Source organism: Colletotrichum aenigma (genome assembly GCF_013390185.1).
Source record: "Colletotrichum aenigma strain Cg56 chromosome Unknown KSG_Cg56_contig02, whole genome shotgun sequence".
Classification (NCBI taxonomy): Eukaryota; Fungi; Ascomycota; class Sordariomycetes; order Glomerellales; family Glomerellaceae; genus Colletotrichum; species Colletotrichum aenigma.
In genome coordinates, this window is record NW_023500908.1 from 5,000,706 (window position 1) to 5,016,181 (window position 15,476).

The 15,476-nt window shown below is 53.7% G+C and overlaps 3 protein-coding genes across 3 annotated transcripts; all 3 read right to left on the reverse strand.

The window, feature by feature from the left end:
• Positions 1–853: 853 nt before the first annotated feature.
• On the reverse strand, positions 854–1,308 carry CGCA056_v003366 (uncharacterized protein; the record flags this gene model as incomplete). The annotated part of the gene is made up of 2 exons (XM_037318623.1): positions 854–978; positions 1,044–1,308. 2 exons carry the CDS (start codon positions 1,306–1,308, stop codon positions 854–856), a joined length of 390 nt encoding a protein of 129 aa, XP_037183633.1.
• Positions 1,309–8,916: 7,608 nt separating this feature from the next.
• HAS1 (ATP-dependent RNA helicase HAS1) lies at positions 8,917–10,794 on the reverse strand (the record flags this gene model as incomplete). The annotated part of the gene is made up of 2 exons (XM_037318624.1): positions 8,917–9,417; positions 9,481–10,794. 2 exons carry the CDS (start codon positions 10,792–10,794, stop codon positions 8,917–8,919), a joined length of 1,815 nt encoding a protein of 604 aa, XP_037183632.1.
• A 1,452-nt stretch (positions 10,795–12,246) lies between these two features.
• FBP26 (Fructose-2,6-bisphosphatase) lies at positions 12,247–13,759 on the reverse strand (the record flags this gene model as incomplete). The annotated part of the gene is made up of 4 exons (XM_037318625.1): positions 12,247–12,765; positions 12,812–12,925; positions 12,973–13,562; positions 13,651–13,759. 4 exons carry the CDS (start codon positions 13,757–13,759, stop codon positions 12,247–12,249), a joined length of 1,332 nt encoding a protein of 443 aa, XP_037184220.1.
• Between the last annotated feature and the right edge of the window lie 1,717 nt (positions 13,760–15,476).

A 15,476-nucleotide genomic window follows, 5' to 3' on the forward strand; every position in this document is an offset into this window, starting at 1 on the left:
ATCAATCAGCATGACATGACCGGGGGCACGTATCCTTCATTGGATTCGTGCAAACACGCATGGCTCGCCGCTAGCGCCCCCAATGGTCCCAGGTGTCAGGTGCGGTCCAATGCTGCATCAGCATCAGGACCCTCCCAATGTCTCCCCCCTCAGGTCCCTTCTGAAGAACTGTGCAACATGCATCGGTGGCCCAAAACATGGCGCTGGGAACTAGTCCATCTCCATTCGACGAACCATTCAATCACCTAGATCAGGCTCAACCCCAAGACTCCAGTCGCCTTCCAGAAGCACAGAGATGCGCATTGTAAGTTCATTAGTGTCCCTCTAGAAGGTGGCAGGTTGCTAGTGTCCGAATGACAGAAATGCCAGTGGCTGGGGAGCAGCCAATAAAGGCTGGAAAAGGGAAAGAGCCACCCGAAAAAAAGCATGGACCGCCGATCCCCCTCCTTCCTTCCTTCTGCTCGGGTCGGTCCAACACCTGCCATGCCTTCAAAGTCTCCAACGGAAGCTGCCCACCGTCGCCGTAAAACCGGTCCTGCCTGCCCCGAAAAGCTGGCTCTGCAAATGGCAGGTCCAAGTGGGGCTGTCACCAACCCGCCCCTGCCCCGAGAGGCCGGCTCATAATGCCCCGCGTTATTCGTCCGTGTTACATTCGCTTCTGCCAACTCCCAACTCCATCATGAACATCAATTCTGCCTTTTTGCATCCATGCCACAGCCATTCGTCGCTCGATATCTCGACGCTCCTCGAAACATCGCAAGCTTCCGTAATTATCCCGCCAACATGTAAGCGAACGCCGCGATGTCTGGCGTAGACGCGGATTACCGATATCGACAAAGCTGAAGTGACCATCTTAGTCGTCCAGATCCATGCGCTTCGTAGCCGCAACGAGCTGCTGCAGTCCAAGCACACTGTTCCGAGCATTCTTCTCAGTGACCGCATCGTCCGGAGCAGCATCTCGGGCACGGCGGGCGTCCTCTGTATCCATCGTCAGCTCCAGCTTCTCCCTCTGCCTCATCGGCGACATCTCGATAGCTTCTTACCAAGCAACTGCTTCAGCTCCTTCTCCTCGCGAATGCAGGTCTTGCAGCGGCCGGTGACAGGGCGGGTTGCCTTCTTGATGTTGCCGTCGCAGAGCGGGTGGGGGATCTGCTTCGGCTGCTGGTCGGGCAAGTGGATCGTACGCTCGAGGGTGAAGTTGCGCGACGACTGGAAGAGGGAGCTTCCCCGGGCCGAGGCGCACTTGAAGGTGTTCTGGTAGTGCTTGTGCATGCACTCCACGTAGAGGGTGGATATGATGATGCACATCGTAGCGGTTGGGAGGATCTGAGGAGGGTCGAGTGAGGTGGGGAGAGGAATCGGAGGTCGAGGTGATTGAGTATCGTCAGGTGTCAAGCTGCTATGAGGTTTTGCTTGGAGCACTGTAGAAGTACAGGATCCGAGGGCGAAGGGAGCAAGAAGGTTTGTGCAAGTGGTGGTGATGGGTTTGCTCCCGTTACGCCGTTGCCAAATCGGAAGGAGTGACAAGCGGGCAGAAGCTCAAGGTGAGCTCGAGGTGAGCCTGAACTGGCAGACCATGCTATTGTGAATACATGCTGGGTATTCGTTCACATACGACATTCACCACTTTGTCACCTATGAGAGCTTTCCATAGCACATACGAAGGTAACAAGACAACAATGGCCTCAAAGGGCAGACCGGCTGAGAGTTGCAATTCTCAATCACCTCGGGTCAGGTCTGATACCTAGACAAAGAAAACGTCACAGTTCCATTGTAATGAAGGTTGCTTGAATCTAGCCATTATGATGCTATATGAGTCTTCAACCACACTGACTGTAAGATCTTAGGTCCTCCTCTGGCCGACTCTCCAACTAAGACCCAACTCAACATCAGGGGCAGACACATATTTCGACGAAAGTTGGCAAAGCACACAAGGTAGAACACGGGCTAAGCTTCTCTTTGCATACTCATATCTCAAACAGTATTTCTTGAGCATGAGGGAATACTTTCTCCTTCATGCCATCAGTCCGAACCTGGTCCACCATATTAGAAGCACGGGGCGTCATCTCTCTTATTCGGATAGGCCTCTTCAGCAACGGTTGTTTCCCCAAATCCAAGGGAAATTGGCATGTCTCGTCGTCGTCTGGAGCAAGATTACCTGGCCATTTCGGCGCACATAGCTTTCCGATCTTGGCTGCAGATGTCGTGATTACCCAGAATTGAGCTTATATCCTCATGCTTTGGACAGCTCAAACTCTCGTCTTAGCGCCCGGGACCCCCTTCCCTGCGCCCAATCTAACACCGAAATCGCGACATCTGAAAGAGCCCTGCGGGTACGTGTTCCGCCAAAGAAATTAGGTAACCTCTGCAACGGCCAAAGAAGGGAAGCTTGAGATACGTGCCACCAGCGATATTGACACTCCAAGATGCCATTCCACGATCACGTCCGGGGTCCGAAACCAGCCCCGAAGATCTAGCGGTCCCCGGGTCTCATTCTCCCACAGCATGCTCCCGTCCCCACAACCCGCGGGCTGTCCGCAAAGGCACGAGTCAAGCGGAACCCGCACCAGCGCCTCGAATACAGTGAGTCCTCCAGCATAGCCTTTGGCCTGTCGCTACTCTACTTCTCTCAGTGAATTGCCATGAGTCCTGCGAAGATCACTACAGATGTTGCCCAAAAACGAGCGTCAAGTATCGCAACGAGAGGAGTGTCTTACAGGCAATCGGTATTATAGAACCGCCGGGACATCATCACGATCCTAGCTCATCACCTCATCAATCCATGCCAGGCGCCACTCTGGCGATGTCTTGCAGGGACAATCAGAACCACGATAGATTGTCGCCATCCGATCATCCTTCCTGCTCTCGCACGTCAGATCGGACCTGCCCGGTATCAGGTCCGGCGTCGTCCCATATATTTAGCTTCCGTGTTTAGTGTGGGAGCCGGCGGGTCGTGTGGGAGCCGGACCCCTTTACCGGGACCTACTCCAGCTTTTCGCCGGCCGGGTCGAGAGAGTGGCGCCGCTCGAACGGCAATGACGACGGGGCATGATTTGTTGCTAACAATAGGTAGATTAAGGAGTAACTCAGTTCACATCTTCTTGCAAGAATGGGATCCGATATTTGGTAGATAAGAGGAGGAGAAGTCGTCTCTTGCTATGTGCAGTTCACAGCTTCGTTGTCTTCGTTCTCTCGTTGCCTTCCCAACACTCGTTTACATTCGTTCCCGAAATCTCATCTGTCAAAATCATCTCAAGTAACCGGCCAAAAAAAAAAAAAAAAAAAAAAAAAAAGACAGAAGTACCCGATATCAAAATGAAGTCCGTCGCCCTCCTGCTGTTCATTGCCTCTCCCATCGCCGCCAGGACTTTCATTGGGAGTGCCTACGGAAACATGGAATCGTGCCAGCAGGCCTGCCCCGGATCTGTAAGTCGGTAAATGACGAAACAACCAAGCGCACCTCTCTTCCCCACGAGCTCCATCAATAACGGTGATTCCAGTGCGACTACTGGTCTGCGACTTTCCTGAACTGCACCGACAGCCGCATCCCCGGCAAGTAAGTACTTTCTATCCCACTTCGTCAAGTGCGCCTTATGGCTGTAGAAGCCCAGGCTGATTGATGAACCCCCTGTAGCGCTTACTGCAACTGCATGGACAAGTCTTCAAAGAAGAAATAGAAGAACGAGTCACGCCCTTGATCGACGCTCCCGTCAACCCATCAATCGGATCGCTCGGTGTCGGGTTCGGTATTTCAGGTGGGCTTCTTCCCACAAATTTAGCTTCCCGTCATATTGGATGGGATCCGCCCTATTCCCCAAGGAGATGGACTTTCAGTCCTTCTACTATATGGACTTCGTACACCGCTCGGGTTTTTGTGAATATGGAAATAGCGGGACGGGGGCTGGCGGCATGAATCGTTGTTTTGTTGATACGGGTCATCTTTGCGGAGTTTGGGGAGTTTACAAGATCTCCTCGGGGAAGGGAACTCCGATGGCGTTGATAAATAGGAGGCGATTCTCGTCGTTATTCGGATAGATGGTCTTTATCCTGCACACGCAAATCACATTCTTCCTATCAAATTATATCGCAAGCCGTTCCGTCTGTCACCATGAGATCCTCCGCCCTCCTGTTGTTCATCACCTCGCCCCTGGCCGTCTTGGCTTGGACTGGCCAGGTTTACACCACCCAGACTCAGTGCCAAGCGGAGTGCCCTGCAGCTGTACGTTTGGACACCTAGAAGGTCTTGCTAGATGTTTTGCTGATGCTTCGACAGTGCTCGAGCCAAAATGGCGCGTATGACGGATGCTCCGGCCCCGGTGTTGCTCAGTCCAAGTAAGTGTCCTAAGCTAGTGTTGGTGTCTTGGTTTGCTGATTGTCTCTAGCGTCTACTGCAACTGCAAATAGAGAGATGTGGTTGATGAAGGGTATGAAGTAGATGGGGAAGGTGTGACTAGGACCTTCGACTTCGTGAAGCCATTGTACCTAGTCCTCATCTCACACTCAAATGATCTAAGATATTTAAGTCCCGGTTTGCACCGCTTCTTTAACTCAAGCCACACGCAAATGAATGGCGTTGTTGGACTTGCTGCTTACATGATCCATACTTATCGCCTGTCGATTTACCTCGTGAAATGCCGCTCCAGGATATCTCAGAGAGGTTTCCTTTCAACCTTGTTGAGGCGTGGTTTATGTCGTCATGAATACGAGACGGACAAAACTGCCACTGAACAACAATATCTTTGGCTGTCCTCCCGCACAACACATGGACAAGGTCCGTTCAAGTCACTCAGTAGAGGTGGCTGAGGTTGGCTCATAACAGTTCACTCGGTCCAAAGGTGGGTAAGATATCACCAACAAGTCTACTCTCCCACAATTGGTGAGGTCTGGAAGTATAAGGAAATGGGGCATTAATATATACTGCCAGAGGGACAGGAAGGCCTTGCCGAAGGTGAGGGTCCGAGATCTACTTAGCTTCCCTACCGCAAATGTCCTATTTAACAAGAATCTCATGAGATTTTCTTATTTTCCTAACAAATACAAGCGGTGTAATAATCCGGCGCTGAGCATGTTCGGCAACAACCGCCACATGGTCGTGGTTGGCGGAGACTAGGTGACCCACGGACAAGAGCAACACTGAAAAGAGACTAGTCTGAGACTCAGGCGTCACCATCTGTCGTCTATTAGGTCAAATAACGCACTAAAGATAGAGTCTGGGGACACTTTACGTACCACTACGTACCACTCGCATGACATGCTCAAGTCTGGACTCCGTGTATGACCAGCGCTGACCAAGCGGAAATTACCAAATGTGCTGCCGGCTTATATACCGACCTGACGGGGGTTAGAGTTTGTTGCTAGCTTCTTCTCTAGAGCATGCGAACTGTCCTACTATCACCAAAAGGAGCTCGGCAAGAAGCTTGAAATAGGGAGGGAAATATCCTGGCGCTGATGCATGCGGTAAAACAGAGGACAGAGCCAACTCTACACTCACCTGTATCACACTCGTAATCCATTCAAAAGGAGGGAGTAATACAGTCAGATGAAGTTCCAAGCTCGTCAGGGAAGGAAGACGGCAGTCATCAAGACCTCAGATCCAAGCTATCTTGGAGCAACCACGAACGGTGCAATGTCAAATCTACCACGGGCCCGTTCTGAAAGTTATAAATGTAGAAACTTAGAACTTCAAAGAGAAAGCAAACCAATGTATTTGTATTTCATCCCGGCTTCTCCATCACTCAGTCCTGTGAAGCCGCAATTACGTCTCATCAAGTCACGGTGCTATCCCTGCCTGGGTAACGATCAACCTTGCGTCAGTCTCATTCACGCAATCTTCGTTGCATACCTCCTAAATAAGCACAAACCGACAGAAATAGACGGATAGGACAGAGAAAGCCAAGAGTATGTCAGAGTGGGACAGTCGGCTACAACACAGCGTGCGATGATGGTGAATGGGGATAAGTGAAATTGGCTTCTAGCTGCCTACCAGACTTCACATCCCTACCAGACAATTCCATTGCTTGGCTCAAATATTGTAAATGCATAAGAAAGCCATTTTATATAGAGGAAGCCTGAAAGCTGGAGTTGTATGCGAACTAAATACTAGTATATCAAGGTCTCTGCGACATCGGTCAACGTAGGGTTGTTGGAAGCATCATGTGACCATCTGACATTCTCATATCCCGAAACGAACTTAGCTAACACCAGCATCAAGAGAATCACAGAAATTCCGGCATGTTGGGCTCAGAGTGTGCCTTGGAACCTTTCTGCAGCGCTGTCGTCGTTGATGCCATCCACTTGACCATAAATGTATACACGCAAGACACCAAAGACTGCCACATAGTTGGCTTCTGAGCTATGCTTTGAGGATTCATAGCTTAAGACATCTGGCAGTAGGTGACGCTGTGATTAGACAAGCCCTAAAGATAGGTTTGCACTCAGAGGCGACATTTGGCTACAACAACAGCATTCCAATCTAGACATCACCTTTAAATTCCCTTGGAAACTGAGGCGGGAGGAACAAGTACGCTGCACAATAATCAGGGATTAAGTGACCAACCTTGACGTCGAGACCAAGCCATGTCTTTCGGTCCACTGGACTAGACTTACATGTGAGGCATACCATCCACAGCGAACCACTGGTTTTCAATCTCGCTCACAATCCAGAGCCTGCCACAAGCAAACGACTGAGATTTTCACCTGAAATAGCAAGATTCGTGAACGGAATCAGATCAGCGCAAGCGGTATTCGTTAGCAGGACGCCGTCGCCACCAGTGAGTTGGTTTTCGTCGTGGCCAACTTGCGGGGGTGTGACTGTACGAGAATATGAAGAGGATTAATGTTAATTCGAACAAACAGTATCTTTGTAGCAACTTACTGACATGTTTCGGGGCATGATCCGGCAGACCGACCACCATCCGGCTCCGGTAGCCGATGTGGGGCCGAACCCGGACGCCCTCCGTAATCACGAGGGTCAAAGGCTTTTACCATTCTTATAAAAAACACTCGAGTTGCCAGGTAATTGAATTAAACGTCATGACAGAAGCGGTTTTTGCGTTGTTTGAGCTTTAATTACTTCCGTGTGGACACCACCACAGTTGAAGAAGAGGTCCCATCTCAATTTCCAGAACCGTCGCTGCCGGCGCCTCGTCCCTCGCCCCAGCCGTTTTGCGTGTATTCGAGAGACGTACAATGTGACTACAGAGAGGCTCATAGTCACTTTATGGGTTCTAGTAGAACGGTGTTTCTTTCCGGCAGGCTGAGATGAAGAGCAGGTTGCGGGCTTTTAACAATCCTCAGTTGAACCTTCCATTTGCGGCGGAGCAGGTGAACTTTTCCGTGCGGATACGCTCTTATACTCCGGAAAAAGATTTATGCTAGACACCAAGCCCTTCAAGATAGCGCCGAGAAGCCTCTCAGATCATCTATAAATGAGTTCAACAGCAGGCCGTTGTCAGCACGAACGCAGCACAATGATCATCGTCTGAGGCTTAAGCTTCACGCACCGCACGGAGAAATCCCATCTCATGCATCATCGCGCTATGCTTCATTCCGAACGTTAAGCGTAACACTCAAGAACTTGAGGTTTTAGCTCTTTCCCCTGGCGTCCGTCATAGGATAGGTATTACAACCAGTATTCAAGCATTCATTACCACGACTAAATTGGCCTCGAAAGATGGTGATGGGGCATTGCGAGACAGGGTCACTCCACGGACAAACAAGCAAACAGTGACATCAGCTTCGATTGCTCAATTTCTTGAGACGGTAGAAAGGAACCGTCTTATATACTATTTCCCCCACGCCTGAGTGGTCCGGGTCAGTCATCGCCACGCCGTTGCTGGAGTACACAGGCTTTTGCCGCGAGCCTGTATCCAGAGTGATATGCATAGTAGCCAAAGACACACGTAACTAGATGGAGCAAAATATTGGTCGAACCCGTTCTCGTCAGCCAGAAGCAGATGCGAACCGCACCGTATGCCCTTTTCTTTCGGGAAGGGCTACTGACGATCGTCAAAGTAGGTCTTCAACAGCAGTTAAGGCCTCATATCCAGGACAGTGTTCATGGGATATTTCTCAACAATACACCACAAGAGTCCACGGCGGACGGCGATAAACCAAATGAGCTGGCTATCTGGCCCCTCACTCCGAGAGTCTAACTCCACGACTTGCGGCCAGACTTGTCCAGACTTGGTATGCCCATGATTCTGCATCAGTACATTGTGTTTGTTGTTGAAAGATGAAAACAGCCAGTATCCCCGGGCTTTTATGCGCAGAAACGAAGTCCCACCCACCACTCACCCTGGAATTCGTCAGCTGTCCAGGCTTTGAGGATAAAAGCCTCTCTCAGAGCGAAGAAGATGACGCCAGAAGCAACATCAATCCTGTACTGGTTGGGCGATGTTTGAAAATCAGGGTCCTCTGCCGCGTCCGCGATAGGGCGGATGATGACCAGATACACACCGCACGAATGGCTTCACCTCATCTGCGCCAAAGTACGGCTTATGTCTGTGTCTTCCGTGTATCCATGCCAAATGCATATGGTATACCGATGGCAGGAGACGCCACCGCCGCTGCGAGCAAGCGAGCGAGTTATTGTGTGAGCGCATTGCTCGCAAAGGCAGTCAGCCATGCTACTGGCTTCGAGCAGATACAAAGACTACTAAAATCGTCTTGAATATCACCCCGGAGGCCATTGGCTTGGGAAGAAATGATCATGCTGAGCTACTACCCTTGTATACGTCTCTCCACCCTCTATCCGCGAGTACCCCAAGTCACACCCGCAGGATCTGTCTCTTGAAGAAAAAAAGTCCCAAATTACCATTTTTAAAAAACTCGACGCCGTGCTATTTTCACAGTTGGATGCCTTGCCTTCCTCTTTTCATCTTTCGCCCCTTCTCCCCAACCTAACTCATGCCCATCTCACCTCTTCTTATAATAACCCCCAGTCCCCTGCTTCGGCTGGCTCCCATACGCCCTCCGTCCCTGCACCTTCTTCTCCCCGCGCCCGCTCGCGCCCACCGTGACGTCCACCCTTGGCGGCACCGCGAACCCGAAGCTCTTGGCCACCTTGGCCAGGTCCAGCTTGTTGACGTCGAACACCGTGCGCAGCGAGTGGCTCGCGTACGCGTGCAGGTAGCTGCGGTAGCCGTCCTTGGCGCTCTTGTTGAGGTAGTAGTTCTGCGTGATGAGCTTCTCGAGCAGGCTCTGGATGTTGGCGATCTTGTTGGCGGGGAAGTCGAACTCGACGACCGGCACGCGCGCCTCCTTGAGGTGCGTGAGGAAGCCGACCTCGGAGGGCTGCAGGAACATGAGGCTGCGGCCCTTGGAGTTGGCGCCGCGCGCTGTGCGGCCGACGCGGTGGATGTAGTCGCGCGGGTCGTCGGGGGGGTCGACCTGCACGATCCAGTCGACGGCGGGGATCTGGCGAGCGTCAATTAGCACGTTGTCTGTCAAACCAAGGAGAAGGGGGGGGCAAGGACTTACATCCAATCCACGCGCAGCAACGTCAGTGCAGATCAGCGTCCCCTGCTTCGCATTGCAAAACTCGAAAAACGTATTCGTCCGCTTCTGCTGCTTCTGCTTGCCATGCAAATCCAGCACCGGCAGATCGATATAGTTCAGCAGCTCGGCGTGGTACTTGACCGAGTTGCAGCTGCTGAAGAACACAATCACCTTCTTCTTGAGGTTGCGCTTCAAAAAGCTGAACAGCAGCAGGAACCGCTTGTCCGCGTCGCAGATCACGTAGCCCTGCTCGAGGTTGGCCACCGTGCTGTGCTCCTGCTTCTCGTCGACGTTGACGTACAGCGGCCCCGGGCGCAGCGAGATGCGCGCGAGGTCCTCGACCTTTGTCGTCTGCGTCGCGGAGAAGAGCATGGTCTGGCGGTCGTCCTTGGGCAGGATCTTGACGATCTGGCGCATCTCGTCCTCGAAACCGATCTCGAGGATGCGGTCCGCCTCGTCGATGATGAGCGACTTGAGGTTCTTGAAGACGAAGGGCGTGTTTTGCAGGTGGTCCAGCAATCTGCCGGGTGTGGCGATAAGTAGATTCACGCCCTTCTGCAGCTTGTCCGCCTCGGCGCGGCGGTTCGCGCCGCCGATGACGATGCCGTACGTCTGCGAGTGGTGCGCCATCAGCTCCCGCGCAACACCAAAGATCTGCAGGGCCAGCTCGCGCGTGGGCGAGACGACGATGACGCCGGTGCCGTTGCGCGGCTTGAAGCGCAGGGCGGAGAGCATCTCGACGGCGGGGATGAGGAAGGCGAGGGTCTTGCCGGAGCCGGTCTTGGCGGCGCCGAGGACGTCCTTACCGGAGAGCAGGGGCGGGATGCCGCGGCGCTGGATCTCGGTCATCTTGGTGAAGCCCATCTCGCCGATGGCCTTCATCGTCTTGTCGGAGAGGTTGAGCTCGGCGAAGTCGTGGGCTTCGGCGCCGACCTGGGGCAGCGAGAGGGCGTCCGCGTTGGGGATGTCGGAGGCGGAGGTGGATTTGGGTGCGGCGGCGGGGGCCTTGACATCGTCGTCGAGGTCTGAGCCGGCGCCGTCGTCGTCTTCTGCGTCCTTGAAGTTCTCGGCGGTCTCGGCGGCGTCTTCCTCCTCCTCCTCGTCGTCTGACTGCACCTCCTCGGCATCGTCGTTCTCAGAATCGTCGTCGGAGGCGGGCGCGGGCGCGGTGCGCTTCAGCTTCTTCGACTTTGCGGCGGGGGAGGGTGCTGCTCCGGAGGAGGAGCGCTTCTTGGACGGCTTCGAGCCATTGGCGTCGCGGAGCTTGCGCTTCTTGCTGCTGGCGGCGGCGTCCATGGTTGCGGCTGTGTGTATGGTGGTGGTGGTGGTTGTGAGGAAGCTGCGCTGGGGCGGGAGGACTGCAACTTTTGCGAGCCGCTGGTTTGGAGGGTCTCAATGGGAATTTTTTCTTATCGGGGAGAAAATTTAGTGGGGCTGCTTTTGCGATAGCGGACGTGGTTCATCCGGTCCGATGATGTGCGGGGCAGACCGGGATACGTACCTCGACCAGAGCTTCCAACCTTCAGGGCATCGTTGAGGGTGAAAAAGTTGACCGGGAATGGCGGAGGATGAAGAATTTCAAGATATTTTTTACCCTGGTAAAGAGCTATTCAGAACCTTTATTTTCAGCAGAGGGTAGGGCAGAAAACCTTATTGTCGTAGTCGACCTGTTTTCCAAGCCCGGTTTTCCACCTTGAGAGCCTCTCAACTGAATAGAGTTATGCAAGTTAAGTATGGAATGGGTAGTTAATCATATTGGATATCCAACTGGATGCATTAAGAAGACCAAAAAGTTGGCGTCATACGTGAAATCCGGCGCATATTCCGGCTTTGCACAATGTACAGGGCTATCCAGTGCCGTTCTGCAAGCTGAGAATTTCCCGACAGATCACCCAATCAAACGCACGGCAATCAAATCCAACGCTCGAGGGTGAAAGTCGCAGGTATATTCCTACGAAACGAACAAGATGACATCGCCTCTGGCATCCGATAGAGGCCCGCATGTCTGTTCTTGTAACACTGATGGCGTTGTGGACTTGGAAGGTGAACAAACTAGCCTCTCATTGGGCACGACGCCCATCTCAGATATGCAACGGTCATTGTTACATAGATACAATTCCCGGTGAGAAATAAACTGGGTGAAACGAAAGGGATCAACCATAAAAGAAAGCCCTCCGTCAACCTCAGTCCCAAAAGAACCTCTATGCCTATGCCCCCCGCCACCACCAAGAACCATCGATCCATCCGGCTGCCTCGTGCCAGAGACTTTCATGAATCCTAGACTTGTCGTAGGATCTCGAGCAAGAAAAGCAAGCATTGACAAGGGCCAATGTCGAGTGGCCACACAGCGTCCGACTCTGCGAAACCATCGCGGAGCACGACGGGCGACCCGCCCGGAGGCCAGTAAGCTAACATGATATTTCCATGTGAGAATGATTGTCGGACACGCCCGCCTTTGATATGCCGCCTCCCTGCGTTTTTACCGCCGAAAATGTTCCTATCTGCGTGTGTATTTTTCTTTTCGTCGTTCCTTAAACGCCGTGGGACGGATGAGAGAATGCCGAGTTGGAATGGAAAGGACATTGTCGTCGTCAAGTGAAGAAAAAGGAAATCCGCCGCACGCTCTTTTGGGACCCGTTGGCCCCCGTACGCCGATCCGCTCATCGCCTCAACTTATTTTTTTTCCTGGGTCCAGCCTTAGTCAAACTTGCTCTTTCTCATCACGATTCATGCCCATTTCGCTCTGGCTCACGTACACTCCGCCGTCGGGTTCTCATGCTTGGCCGTGGAGCCCTTGCCGCGCCAGGTGCTAACAGCCGGAATGTTGGCCTCGTAGCGCACCTCCTCGGTTCCATAGGCACGCGGGGTGAGCTTAATGAGAGTGTGTAGCGGCACGTTCATCCACGGGCTGTCCGCCTGAGACTTATTCATGAAGTATGCGTAGATGCAGCGCAGGACGGCCTGGTGGGTTACGATGAGGATGTCCTCGGAGCGCTCGAGCTCCATGATGATGGGCTCGAGGCGGATGACGACGTCGCGGTAGGACTCGCCGCCGCGGTAGCGGTAGTTGTACTTGTCCTCGTCGCGGGCGGCAAAGTCCTCGGGGAAGCGGTCCTTGATCTCCTGGTAGGTCAGTCCGTCGCACACACCAGAGTCGAGCTCGTCGAGAGCCTTCCACTGCAGTTGGTTGTAGTCGGAAGGAAGGAAGCGGGAGGTGGCGATGGTGCGCTTCAGTGTTGAGGTCCAAACGGTGAGGGGACGGTCGTCCTGTAGATGTGAGCGTGAGGTGAGATTCGAGTGCGGGTTTACTTACGCCGACTGATTTCCTGACGAGCTCAGGAAGTTTCCTGGCGTATTGCTCACCACGAGGCGAGAGCATTGTGTCGCCGCCAATGCGGCCGTCCAAGTTGTACATGGACTCTCCGTGCTGTTCCATGTCAGTGTAATTCCACTCACCAGTCACAAAAGACTCACTCTTGATAGCCAGATGGAACGAGGCCGGATGTGAAGGTTCATAAGGTAGTAAACGACACGACTCTGCAGGTAGTCCTGGATGCGGTTGATGATGACCTGCTTGCCGACATCCATGATCTTGAGGTACGTGTATTCATCCTCGTCGCCGTCCTCGTCAAGCGACTTGTACACCTTCTCGTAGTTGCGGATGCGGTTGCGGAAGTCGAGGGCCGCCTCCTCGGGGTCCTGGCCCTGGTAGTCGGGGGAGGTGAGCTTGACGTCGCGGATGTTGGCCATGATGAGGTTCTCGTCATCGCACTTGCTCTCGACAAAGAGGACTTCGATGCCCTCCTTGGTGCAGATGTCGAGAACCCACTTGCGGCGCTCCTTGGTGGAGTTGGTGGCGTCGAGGATGCCGATGACACCGCCCTGGCGGAACCAAGCCAGCATGTCCTCGATGGCCTTCTCGGCGGCGGCGCGACGTCTCCGCTCACCCTCTGCGTTGTGAAAGTCAAAGAAGTCAGCAGAAGGGTGAGCATCCTCCTGGCGGCGGTAGCTGCCGACGTTGAAGGTCTTGGCCTTGATTGAGAGCCAACCCAGATACCGTTGCGCTGGAAAGGTCAGTGACGACTTCCTGAAAGTTGGGGGCCCCGAAGCGCGAGTCGTGCCAAAGCTTGTGTGACGGTATTGTAAACGTACCTTTCTGGGCGATGAAGCTCTTGCCTCTGGCGGGCAGACCGACCATGACGACACATATCTTGAGGTCCTCCACCTGGATGCCGATGCCGTTAGTCTTGGCTGATGGCATCTTGACGGCTTGCCGACGTGCACGTTTATATTGAGATAGTGCTACGACGAGAGAAACGACGAGGAGCGACGCGTGAAGAAGACCATGCAGAAGCGAACAGAGACAGCAGGAACAAGAAGGCGCGAGGTTGCGGCGGGCGCGGAAGGCAGCTCGCGTGATGGTTCCAGCAGAGGCGGTAGCTCTACGCCCAGAAAAGGCGGGACCCCCCGGTGTGAGGTTCGGGGGCGGGTGCGGTGGCCTGGAGCACAGCCGGGGTGGAGGCACTTCTCGACCCGACGACAGCTACGTAGCTCCCAGGTGCTGCAAGAGCCGCTAGCAGGGGACAGAGGGAAAGATAATGTGCACTGGCGTGAGGTAGGACTCCCAGGACGGCTGGCTAGGGTCCTCGTCTGTTTGCGTATGTATGGCCGTATATGGTATACGTTGGAAGTGTGGGAATCCAGGTGTGGCTGTTTGGTGTTGTAGAGAAGTTGAAAAGAGATGCACGGGGTGAGGGGGCAGATTTGAGAGTAAGGTGATCTGATGGCAGCACTGTGATGTGAGGGTGGAGGGAACAGAGTAATGAGTGGGCGAGCAGCGTGCACGAGTCTGGAGAAACGGAAGGGGACTGAGAGAGCGGTACGTAAAAGGAAGCAGGGGACGCCGAGAGGCTATCCCGAGGGTAGCGTGAGTGACTGAGTGACTGAGGTAAGGTAAGGTAAGGTAGCTGCGAACCACCGGCCAGAGTCAATACAAGCTGCTGCTGCTTTAGCAGTGACTGGACTGGAGTCTAGACTTCCATGACACCGGGCAAGAGGGAACAGCAGAAAAAGGCAACAGCTGCCGCCATAATAGACGATAGCCCACCTCGTCGCATCAGTCCGGTGTCTCATCAGGTCAGACAGAGGGCGGAACTGAGAGTCAAACCCACTGGGGCGGATTCACAGACTTAGGCGCGACAGCTACGGACACAGCTGTCGCACTCTGCACAGCGCTGCTTGCATGTTTCCATGTTTCCTTTCCCTGCAATCGGGATTCCCAGGAGCAGCAGCAGACGCACCAGATCACCACCCTGCAAGGACTGCTGACTATTGGCCCATTCCTGCTGTGCACCATGGCAATCTTTGACATGACCTTATAGGTACCTTAGGTAAGGTAGTGAGTGTACGCAGTAAGGCAGTCCAAGTTCAGGTCCTGCAAGGTGAAGCCTCGGCGTGGCCTGCCCGCCCCTCCATCATGACCCCATGCCAACTCCAATCCCCCCCGTCCGGTGCCCCTCATTTTGGCGTTCCTGTGCCCGCTTCTCTCCGGTCCCTGAACTTTTCCAGCCTGGGGGTGGGCGGGCAGCCACTAAGCAGCCCATCCAGCACTCAACGTGACAGCTCCAAGCTTCAGCTCCCCGTCCCCGCATTCAACGGGACCTCTCGCAGCGCTCATCAGCCAGTGAAGGCCAGCTAATTCCTGCACTTTTGCTCGAGTCTTGCTCTCTCACCGAACACAACCGAGGTGGAGATCAGCCCACGGCCAAATACACTCCCATCCGACTCGCCAGTCATAGCCGGTTCGTCAGGAGAGATGCCGGTATGCATTACTGTACGCAAACTGCACTTGCATCTGGTGATGACGGAGCCACAGCTGCAAACGAAAACCGAAGGATTCCCCCGTGTCGCGACAGAAAAAGTAAAACACTGAAATTCCAATCCCACTTCCGGAAACAATAAGGACTTCTTGCTCCTTC